The sequence below is a fragment of the Microcaecilia unicolor genome, chromosome 2 (genome assembly GCF_901765095.1).
Source record: "Microcaecilia unicolor chromosome 2, aMicUni1.1, whole genome shotgun sequence".
Classification (NCBI taxonomy): Eukaryota; Metazoa; Chordata; class Amphibia; order Gymnophiona; family Siphonopidae; genus Microcaecilia; species Microcaecilia unicolor.
Genome location: NC_044032.1, coordinates 449,776,029 through 449,788,352, shown reverse-complemented (window position 1 = coordinate 449,788,352; position 12,324 = coordinate 449,776,029). Strand labels below are relative to the sequence as shown.

The 12,324-nt window shown below is 41.7% G+C and overlaps 1 protein-coding gene across 6 annotated transcripts in view; it reads right to left on the bottom strand.

The window, feature by feature from the left end:
* EBF4 (EBF family member 4) overlaps positions 1-12,324 on the bottom strand; it is a 470,543-nt gene that overhangs the window by 64,144 nt on the left and 394,075 nt on the right. For all 6 annotated transcript variants that reach the window (XM_030190928.1, XM_030190932.1, XM_030190933.1 and 3 more), the window contains exon 11: positions 9,224-9,312. In XM_030190928.1, coding sequence (XP_030046788.1) covers positions 9,224-9,312 — 89 coding nt within the window. The remainder of the gene's footprint in view (positions 1-9,223; positions 9,313-12,324) is intronic.

Here is a 12,324-nt window from a genome sequence, read left to right as displayed (position 1 = left end):
CACTCAACACTTTCCGGAACATGATACAGTCTACTGTTATTACCCACTCCGACTACTGCAACAGTGTCTTTTTAGGATGCAAAACCCGAATACTGAAGACTCCAAACTGCTCAAAACACAGCTGCGAGACTTATTTTTGGCAAATCAAAATTTGAAAGTGCATCACCTCTTCGAGCAAAGCTTCACTGGCCCCCCATCAAAGAAAGAATAAATTTTAAGATCAACACAATGACCCACAAGATCATCCACGGTGAATCCCCTGGCTACATGAATGAATTGATCAACCTCCCTGCCAGAAACAGTTTTATTTCTTCACAAACTTATCTTAACCTACACCTTCCCAGTTGTAGAGGAATTAAATACAAGACCTACTACGCATCCAGTTTCTCCTTTTTGGGCAGCCAGCTTTGGGACGCATACCCAGACTAATCTGATTAATAAACGACTTCTTGCCCTTTAGAAAAATGCTGAAAGCTCATCTCTTTAAGCAAGCCTACCCAAATGCCCCAACCTAATCTCGTCAACTTCCACCCCCAATTCTTTTCTGACTTAAATACCAACCTCCCATCCTTCTCTTTCCATCTTGCCTTAATGTTATCCCTCCTTACCCTTTCTCCCAAATTACACTATCCTATCCTGTCTACCCTCTTTTATCCTAGTCATATATTATCTAGCTCAACTTATCATACACTACTAAGCCCAACTTTACATTGTTTTACTACTGTTTTATTAAAATTCTATTAACTTTGTATTTCAAATTACTATGTAAGCCGCATTGAGCCTGCATTGTGTGGGAAAGCGCGGGGAACAAATGTAATAATAATAATAATAATAATAATAATACCCTCTGTCTCCTTCCACTTAACCAGTTTTTAACCCAGTCAGTCACTTTAAGTCCCATACCGAGGGCACTTAGTTTATTTATCAGTCGCCTGTGCAGGACCGTGTCAAAGGCTTTGCTAAAATTCAAGTACACCACATCTAGCGCCCCTCCCATGTCCAACTGTTTGGTCATCCAGTCAAAGAACTCAATCAGATTCGTCTGACATGACCTGCCTCTAGTGAAGCCATGCTGCCTCAGGTTCTGCAGTCCATTTGATTCAAGAAACCTCACGATCCTCCGCTTTAGAAGCATTTCCATTAGTTTACTCACCACCGAGGTCAGACTGACAGGTCTGTAATTCCCAACCTCCTCCTTACTTCCGCTTTTGTGCAGAGTGACCACATCCGCCCTTCTCCAGTCCTCTGGGACCATTCCAGACTCCAAGGAAGCATTGAAGAGGTCAGACAGCAGTGCCGCCAGAATCTCTCTGAGTTCCCTGAGTACCCTTGGATGTATCCTATCAGGTCCCATCATTTTCTCTACTTTTAGTTTAGCCAGCTTCTCCTGAACAGAGTCTAATTATATGAGTCACTGTATGCATGCTTCCCCCCACTTGTTTTGAAGTGTATACTTGTAAAATGACTTTTCCCACTACATAAATGCACACTTCTGCATATATTTTAGGAAAGGCCCTGTTCCGACCTGGACATCTCAATTCCAATCTCTTTTATGTGTACCAAGGAACTCAAAACCTATGTCTTTATACAGTGCTGCAGGTGCATTGCAAGCTGCAAATGTGCCCTGTGTGACGTGCCCTCAAGTGCTCCCATCGTGTTCCTGCCCTGTCCACTTTTGTGATGTCATGTAAGCCGATGGCAGAGGATAATTTTGGCACCCCAACTTCCCCTGTGCCCTGTATGGCTGCATCAGCCACACATAAATATAAGACATAAGACATAAGCATCACCACACTGGGACAGACCAAAGGTCCATCTAGCCCAGCACCCTGTCTCCGACAGTGGCCAATCCAAGTCACAATCACCCGACAAGACCCAAGGAGCAAAGCATTTTGTACTGCTTGTGCCAGGAATAGTGGATTTTTCCCTACGTTCCTTTAATAACATTCTATGGCCTTTTCCTTCAGGAAGCTGTCCAAACCTTTCTTAAACTCTGCTAAGCTAACCGCCTTAACCACATTCTCCGGCAATGAATTCCAGAGTCGAATTACGTGCTGAGTAAAGAAAATCTTTCTCTTATTTGTTTTAAACTTACTGCACTCCAGCTTCATCGCATGCCCCCCTTGTCCTAGTATTATTGGAAAGTGTAAACAGACGCTCCATATCTATCTTTTCCACTCCACTCATTATTTTATATACCTCTATCATATACCTCTATGGCCCTGCAATGCTGCATACATTCAATATATACTATGGAAAAATAGTACTAATAATACAAGGTAAAAATTAATGAGAAACAGTAATGGGTGAAGAGATGCTGCTGTCCATAGAATCATGCTACCTTAATACATAGAAAACATTCCCTAACATAGCAGAAGTAGCAGCATTTCAGAGAAAAAAAAGATCCATTTTATCATGCTGTTAAAAAGACTTGACTCTTTGAATAAAAGCACCAAAGGCAGTACAATTTTACCTTTCCTATCCAAAGGTCAACTGTAATCCTTTTTAGCCATTCTGGGGGGAAACCAGATTTCTTACTTTTTCTGGAGCATCATGTGAGTGTGTGTATCTAAGCGTGGGAGGGTGGGAGACATAATTTTTCAGTTGTCCAATTACCGCTATACAAGGGCTTGTCATCAGCCTAACACCAAAGGGGCAGATCAACCAGCCCCAGCAAACAAAGCCCAGACAGGTCTCTTAACAATGATAAATCGCTGCCCCTGATGCCCTGAACTCTGCACAATGGCAACAAGCCTCAAGCTCTCAAAGAGGAAAAGAAAGAGAAAAATCCAATCCATTTTCAGGATCATGTTAAAGCTGGGGCGTGCAATCTGCTTCCTGGCAGCAGATAGAGCAGTTCCCGTCGTTTCTAATAAACCCTTTCAGTCCAATAGTGTCAGGGCTCTTACGAATAGTACTTTCAAACCAATACTCTGCCTCCCAGGGGCTTTCTGGGCTGATACCATATTCATTGCAATTCAATTTACCTGCTGTAAACTAAGGCCTCCCTCCCTTTCTCCACCCCCTCTTCCTTTAGCCCATGCGTGCCTTCTCCGTCCGACTCTCCATACCTTTCTCCAGGCTTCATAATCCTCTCTTGCTTTTGGCCAGGTCTCTCGGTCTCTCTCTCTCTCTCTTTCCATTGCTAATTGCTTGTCACCCAATCTCTTTCTGTCTTCATGCTTTCTCTTATTCTCAGTCTCTCATATTTTCCACTTCCTTTGTGCTTGGCATTGGTTTGAATTTTTCATTTCAATATTTCCCTCCTTTTTGCATCCAACTGTTTTGCTATGAGTCCTAGCTGTGTATTATATTCTAAAACTGTCTCACGCATTAAAATATATTTGTATTGATAGATATATCTGCCTCTATTATTATTAAGGTACTTATATCTGTAAAGTGCTATGTATATCTATTATATCTGCTACACAAATCATGATAATAATAGAGATACCATGACAGGCTTTATTCCTCCTGTCTTTTTGTTCCTAAGGAGCACTAATGGATTTTGTGCACGCAAACGATTAGCATGCACTAAATGCAGCACAGCTCATTGTATACTTTTGGGTTGCATGGCACTTAATGCACACTATTTTGTTAGTAATATGTCCTAAATAAAAATGTACCATAAATGCATAAACATGTGATTTCAAACCAGAAAGCAAAGTATACATGAACTGTATATCGTAAAAGGACTCCTAAATTTCAGTCATCTTCCCTTTTCACGTCTGACCAGCTACAGCAGAGATAAATGAGGGTTCTCATCACAGTTCCAGCTCCAAATAAATATGTGACCCACTGAGTGAAAAGTAAACGGGGGGGGGAGGACAAACTAAAATACATTTTCACTCTTTTCTTATCTAGCAGCCAAAGAACAAGACACACCAGGAATAAGTGAGCTAAATGGGAAAAAGTGCCTATCTGCTGTACGAAAAACCTCTTAAAAGTAATATGTACATATTGACCCTTCTAGCAGGGGCATTGGGGAGGTAGTGGTTCTGTGGCATGTGTATATTTATCGTTCTGCACGTTTCATGAGTGACACTCACTGGGAGCTATATACATGTGTGAGCAGAATTTTTGCAGAATATATCAATAAGCTTTTTAGAATCATCAGCCTGCCATGGAGTCATATAAAGATGCAGACAGAAAGAAAGAGAGAGAAAGAGGTATGCATACTTTATTGTTGCCATTTTAATTTTCTCTGTCCCGGAAAGAGAAAATACAAAAATTAAAAGGAAAATAAAACAGCTATGGTTACAAAGCTGTTCAAACCTGTCAAAATTTGATGAATGGGTTCAATTTGTAAGCTGTTTTAAGCTGTCATCCATGATCAGAGGGCCCACTCCCTTCCGAAGCCTGCTTCTGCCCAAAGACATTACTATCAATTCATTAGGTTGGACACATGGGACGAGCAGAGGGTGGGAGGGGAGTGAGGGGCAAAAGAAAGAGAAACAAAAATTGAATTGGATAAAAAATATCCAGAATTTACACAACTATGAAACTGAAGCTCATACCACAGGTTTATTTCACGCTATGCATCTATATTATCACACTGGATCACCAGCATTAATTTAATGAAGAAGGCTGGCCTACTCAGATTGGTTTCTGCTAAATGTGAAATACTAATCTATCCTATGTCATTCACTGTTACTATTAGGGATCAGAAATAATTTTCTAAATAAAAAAAAGTGGCCTTAAATATATAGGGCCTGATAGTCAGCAGGTGGTGGGTGGAGTGTTTTCTGTCCGCCGCTGGCATTAAACCTGAATATTCAATGCCAGGCCATTTCCGGTGACCGACATTGAATGTCTGGGTTTATTTTGGCCACTAAAATGATAATCAGCTATGTCGATATTCAGCGCTAACCGATTAACTTTTTAGAGGTCAAAGATAGGCCTGCTATTTGACCGCTCAGCATAGCCGGTTTGGCGCTGAATATCTGCACCTAAACAGCTATGCCAGCGATAGTTTTGAATATTGGAGGGATAAGGGTGTAGGTTCAAGGTCCATAGTACAAGAAGTTGCCCATCTCAGAAACGACCAAATGCAAGCCATTTGGTCATGGGAGGAGTCGGCATTCGTAGTGCACTGGTCTCTATGACATGCCAGGACACCAACCGGGCACCCTAGGGGACACTGCAGTGGACTTCATAAATTGCTCCCAGGTACATAGCTCCCTTACCTTGTGAGCTGAGCCCCCCTAACCCCCCAAAAACCCACTACCCACAACTGTACACCACTACCATAGGCCTTATGGGTGAAGGGGGGCACCTAGATGTGGGTACAGTGGGTTTGTGGTGGGTTTTGGAGGGCTCACATTTACCACCACAAGTGTAACAGGTGGGGGGGGGGGGTGTGCCTGGGTCCGCCTGCCTGAAGTACACTGCACCCACTAAAACTGCTCCAGGGACCTGCATACTGCTGTGATGGATCTGAGTATCACATTTGATGCTGGCATAGAGGCTGGCACAAAATATTTTTAAAGATTTTTTTTTGAGGGTGGGAGGAGGTTAGTGACCACTGGGGGAGTAAGGGGAGGTCATCTCTGATGCTCTCCGGTGGTCATCTGGTCAGTTTGGGCACATTTTTGTGGCTTGGTCGTAAGAAAAACAGGACCAGGTAAAGTCGTCCAAGTGCTCGTCAGGGATGCCCTTTTTTTCCATTATGGGTCGAGGACGTCCATGTGTTAGGTGCAACCAAGTCCCGCCTTCGCTACACCTCCAATATGTCCCCATGAACTTTGGCTGTCCCTGTGACAGAAAGCAGTTGGGGACGCCCAAAATCGGCTTTCAATTATACCGATTTGGACGACCCTGTGAGAAGGATGCCCATCTTCCGATTTGTGTCAAAAGATGGGTATCCTTCTCTTTTGAAAATAAGCCTGTTAGTATTCTATAAGTTACATGCGTAAGTGGGTGCTCCACCAGACTGCCCATATGTATGACTACTTGTAATGAATGACAGTCTCATATAGCCCAGCAACTTATACTTCTCAAAACCAAGATTAGAGCAGGTTTTTAAGAATAAAACGTCATAGACCTCATTGGCGACTCGTTTCATACAAGTCAGATCAACTCTTAGCTTGACTTGCCTTTTCACTGGTCTATAATGACTTTAAATTTGAGCTCACTTTTAAACTCTCTTTTATTATTTTATTAAGGTTTATTTTCATTTTTTTTTTTTACTTTTTTCACTTATGTATAACTTTAAAACAAATTTGCATCAAATCATCAAATTGCTTAGCTTAGCTCATATCTCATAAAAGATTCCAATAATATATGACTTAGCTTTTGTTTGTAGTTATAGACAGTAGGACCGCTAGCCAACATGCGGAATGCTTCGCTTATGCTGCATCAGGGTCCAGTCCATGTAATGCTCGCCATGATATACATCGCTTATGAGACTGTTAATTGTATATTCTGCCCCCCTCTATTGAAATTGAGTTTCCTATGTGGGCCTATTGAAATTGATTTATTGTATACTTGTAATGAATGCACATATTTACAGAATAGTGCATAGGTAGAATTTTGACATTTACACTTGTATGTGTGCACATACATGCATATATGCCATTCCGCTTTTCTTTTAATCTTTGTTTTATTGACCCTTTTGAATAAATCTCTCATTCCTCTACCCTACCTTTTACCACTCCTTAATTATTTGTTTGGTATAAGTATTATGCTTTCCTATTTTTTATTGGAGTTTCTTTCTTGCTTTTCTTTTTTTTTTAGTCTGTACACTGCTCCACTCTGCTAGTCAGTTAGAGCAGTATAGAAAGTTGTGGAAATAAATAAATACATACTGTAATCATTTATTCATAATTGATGCATAAATTGTAGTGCCTATTCTATAGAATCACCCCAGAGTGTCCAGATAGGTGAAAGTGCCCCTAGGGCTGGAGAACAAATTGAAGATTGAGGTAAATCATAATATACCTCCCCTTCAGCTGCTGGGACATTTCACAAATAGTCTGCGTGAGAAGTCCCGGTGTCAGTGACTGAAGGCAGGCCGCCGACTTCTGCGTTAAGGAAGCAGCATGAGGAGGAGCGAGCAGCTCGGGCACCTATATATATTTGGCAGGCAGGGCCTCAGCATCCTCGCCAGCAAGGTAGTGTTAGAATGCGTGTGGGGGAGGGAGAGAGAGGAGGAGGAGGGAGGAATGTGTTGCCCCAAGTCCAGACCTGGGTGCCCCTAAAACTGGAGGGATGTCTACGCCCTTGCTCTTACCTCAGTTTGAGTGTGAGCACTTCTATCTGCCAAAAACGGATGTAAATGCTGGCATCTAACTAATGACAGTTGGACGTATAAATGCCATTATTCTATAACATCGCACCTAAATTTTGGGAACGTCCCTGACTCAGCCATGCCTCTCCCCTGGCTACACCCCATTTTGAATTGTGCATTATGAAATTAGGTGCACCTGTTATAGAAAAGGGCATAGGGCAGATCGGTACGTAACTCCTAATTACTTGCTAACTCCAACAGTTCATTGACTAGTTTATGTGTGGATCTTGGATCCGCACTCAAATTTAGGTGACCTATACAGAATTTTTTTTTTCGGGGGGGGGGGGTTGCTGTATGCTAATCAGGGGGATCTTTTACAAAGCGGCGGTAAACCCAATGTGGGCTTACTGCTCACTAAAAGTGTACCGCCAGGCTACTGCAGAAGCCCGGCGGTAGCTCCCTACCCCATCATGCACCATTTCCGGCGCTGCAAAAATATTTTAAGTTTTTGTAGCGCCGGTGTGTACCTGGCGGTAATCGGGCAGTGCCACATGCTTAGTACGGGTTAGCACGGGAGTCCTTACCCCCACCTCAATGGGTGCCGGTAAGTGCTCCCTCCTAAATGGCCACGCGGCAAGTGTTTCACTTGCCGCATGGCCATTTCTTAAAAAAAAAACAAAGACCTGCCTTTTACCCCGCTGTGGTAAAAGGGGGCTTCGGCGCGCATCAAAAACGTGCTGACACCACCGAAGGCCCCCTTTTGCCGCGGCTTTGTAAAAGGACCCCCAAATGAGTTGTCCAATCAGTGGTAAAAGGTATAAAATGCCTGCTTCAGTCCATAGGATTATGCAGTCCTAGAGCAGAAAGACTCTGTATCTGCTGCAAATTAATGAACTAGTCCTACAGCTCAGTATTACGATCTCAGTTTAGTAAGCCACAGGTTCCCCTACCTTTGTCTTTACAATTTCATAAGTTCCTATAAAACCCCATGAGTTCTATTTGCTAAAGATTTTGAAAAGAAAATGGGATCAATGTGTTAGAAAGTGGGGCCGTAACTGAAATGAAAGTTGATCAAGGCAAGGCCTGGGATCTAGATCACAGACAATGCTGTATGGGGGGAACAGAGGACGTCTTGTATTTTCCAGCAAGCTATTGTCTGGTAACGTATGTGCACAGCATGCTTCCTGGACTCTTTGTGTTAGGCTCTCTACAGAGTGCAACAGAAGACACGTTTTTATCTGAATAGGTCCTTCTAATCTTTACAGACTGTGCCTGAGCAAAGATTACAAAAAGGAGAATAACAGAACTGTTTTCATAAATTTGATATAGGTCATTAGAGCATCAGGTTAGCATGAGATGAACCCAGGGAGTCAGGGGGTGGGGAGAAGATTTGCTTCCTGGAACTGCAAATGAGTAAAAATAGCTCTCATAATCCGACACAAATATCATTAGATGGAAAATAAAGTTTTCAAAAGGGAGAAAAAATTACATCCAATGAGAAAAAAAAACGTAGTGAAATTAATAGGATGTACACAGGTTCATTTTTGGGATTTCCAGAAATGTTTTCAATTTTTCAGTGTTTTTTGAGTTTGTTTCTTATATTCAGTTTGAATAAAAGCTTTTAATGCACATATAAACATTTATAAATCAATTTACACATATAAACCATGTGTAAATTGTTTGTATGCACATTAATTCACAAGCTAATGCATGTTAAATCAATTTGGCACATACTAACAAATACAAGTCCTTAGTCATTAACATTTGCCTATATCTTCCCAGGAATGCTCTGTGGGGAAGTTTGTTACCTTATGAGTTCTTAGGTTTAAGCCTGCGATTCAGATCAGAGCTGCACAAATCATAGGAGGATGAATTCTTAGTATCTTTCATCTCTTTTTTCTTTTACAATGTTTCAATTGTCTAAAGTTGCTACTACCATCTTTTGTGCTTAGGTACACCAAAGGCCAGACGGGGAAAATGAATGATTTACCCTACCTTGGGTAATCTCTCAGGATCTCCGGGATGTCTTGGGACCACCTTCTGTAGCCTCTGGAAGCCATAGTCAATTGTAGGCTCATTAAGAGCTGATAACAAAGAAAAAAAATGAATGCAATATTCATAAAATGGTGAAGCAATGCAATACATATGTGCATTTTCAAAATAAATTCACAGAATATACTCGTTCCCTAAATAATTTTGTAGGCAATTAGAAGGGTTAGATACCATGTACACAGGTAAAAAGCTGATTTAAGTGTGAAAATGGGTATGCATGCATAAGTAATGATTTTAGAAAAGGTGTTCCTTACACATGAAAGAAGCAGCACACAGAAATGCTAAGAGGGTGTATTCTAGGGATGGTTAGGGCCAAGGCGGTTTCATTGACAGGAGATGGTGTTACATGACAAGGCTGAAGCCATAGCTGCCATCTTGATACACTCAAACCAAAGCAAACTATTGATCCACGCCAAGCCACGCATAGACGGTCCTTATTTCTAATAAGCGTTTGCTATTGTTTTGGGTGACTCAATATGGCGGCAAGCTCCGCCTATTGGCTTCAGGCCAGATAATGGACCAAGCATGCTCCTGCCCTCTCCTGTCAATTAAACATCCTTGGGTAGGGTAGACCTTTAGAGTATATGTGTATCACATATTTTCCAATGGCAATACACACTTACCCCCCTCATTCTATAACTTGCTGTCTAAATTTATGCACTGATGGCGTGCATAAATTTGTAAAATACACATTACCAAATATTCTAAGTTACATACTAAAGTGCCATATTTAGGTGTGCCCACTAATGCCTGCTGTTGACATGGTATAAGTGAGTGTGCCTAAATGTAGGTGCATTGAGGAAGATTTATAGTAGCCCAGATGCTATTATAGAATTAGCAGTCAGCAGGCAGCATCTAGGAGCCTAAATGATGGCACCTAGTTATACATTTGCCCCCATACTGCAAGAAATTTCATCTCAGCATTTAGATCTTCTTCAAGTCATAGGTAACCTCTGCCTAATTGCTCATATAGACCTGGAGTTTGAATGATGCTAAAAATCAGCAGGCGATAAATGCTAAGATGCCCATAGGAATACAATGGGCGTCTCAGCATTTAGCGCCACCTGATTTTTAGCGTGAGCTACAAACACTAGCACACCTTCGTAAAAGACCCACAAAGATTGGTTTGTTCTTTTGCTGTTGTAACTGTATGCACTTGCTTAGCCAGTTACCAGCTAAGTGGCTGCCCCACCTTAACTCTGCCCCTAACCCAGCTGGTTAGGGGACAGCTGGTTAGCAGAGATAGTCAGTGGCACTACCCGATTAAATGCCACTGAATATCAGCAACCAACTAGCTCAACAGGGTTTAAGTGGAGGAGTAGCCTAACGGTTAGTGTGGCAGACTTTGAACCTGGGTTCGATGCCCACTGTAGCTCCTTTTAACCTTGGGCAAGTCATTTAACCTTCCATTGCCCCAGCTACAAAAACTTAGATTGTGAGCCCTCTAGGGACAGCGAAAATACCTGCACATAGGGCTAGATTCTATATATGGTGCTTAAAAAATTGACACCCCCCCCCCAAAAAAAAAAACCAATTCCATCTAGTCATATTTTATAAACTGTGCATAACTATAGGTGCAGTTTATAGAATATGCCTGCAGCCCTTATTGGCCAGGTTCTATATATGGCGCCTAGATTTCCGTGCGGAAATACGCGCATAACTTAATTGGCGTAACAAGCCAATCAGCGTTTTTAACAGCACTTAACAAGCAATAATGAACACTAATTGGCACTTATCAGAATTTATACATAGAAATTGCTAAGCGAATTCTATAAAGAACGGTGCCTAAATTGAAAAGCGTGCAGTTCAAAATAAATGCATGTAGTTTAAAAGGGGCATGTTTATGGGCGTTTCACGGATGTGCCAAAATTTCTACACATATTTACAGAATACGGGTCAGTGCACCTAAAAATACGTAGATGGATTTACACCAGGTTTTTATTGGCGTAAATGGGCACACGTAGATACAGGCACTATGGTACTGACTAAGCATATTCTATAAAGCACACGTAAATCTTATAGAACACTCTTAAATCCATGTGGATTTTTTAGGCACGATATATAGAATCTGTATCCGTTTCTGCATACAGTTCAAACTCCTCTTATTGACCTATAAGTACATGCACTCTGCAGCTCCTCAGTACCTCTCCACTCTCATCTCTCCCTACATTCCTTCCCGGGAACTCCGTTCACTGGGTAAATCTCTCTTATTTGCACCCTTCTCCTCCACTGCTAACTCCAGACTCTGTTCCTTTTATCTTGCTGCACCATATGCCTGGAATAGACTTCCTGAGCCGGTACGTGAAGCTCCATCTCTAGCCGTCTTCAAATCTATGCTAAAAGCCCACTTTTTTTATGCTTCTTTTAATTCCTAACCCTTATTCACTTGTTCAGAACCCTTATTTTATCATCCTCACTTTAATATTCCCTTATCTCTTGTTTGTCCTGTTTGTCTGTTCTAATTAGATTGTAAGCTCTGTCGAGCAGGGACTGTCTCTTCATGTTCAAGTGTACAGCGCTGAGTACATCTAGTAGCGCTTTAGAAATGATAAGTAGTAGTAGTAGTAGATATGCAATACTTCATATGTAGACCTGATCTTGATTTGTCCTTGCCATTTTCAGGATATAGACCGTAGAAGTCTGCCCAGCACTTTCCTTGTTCTAAAAAATTTCTGAAGTTGTCGAAGCCCCTGAAAATCTTCACTCCAGCCCATCTAAGTCTATTCAGCCACAATCAGAGCATAGTTCATAGAGGTCTGCCCAATACTGGCTTTGTTTTCCAACTACTGGTGTTGCTATCTAATCTCTTCTAATCTTCTTTGGGTCCATTTCTTCTAAACAGGATTCCTTTGTGCAGTGGCGTAGCTAGGGTAGTTGACACCCGGGGCCGGTCATTTTTTAACACCCCCCCCCCCCCAAATCCAGTACAAGGCATACCGAGAATACAAAACACTCAGGACCTATATATAGAGCAATTATACCATACCATAAGCAGTAATTTGTACAAGTCACACAAGGAAAAGGAAAGCATCTTAAACACTACA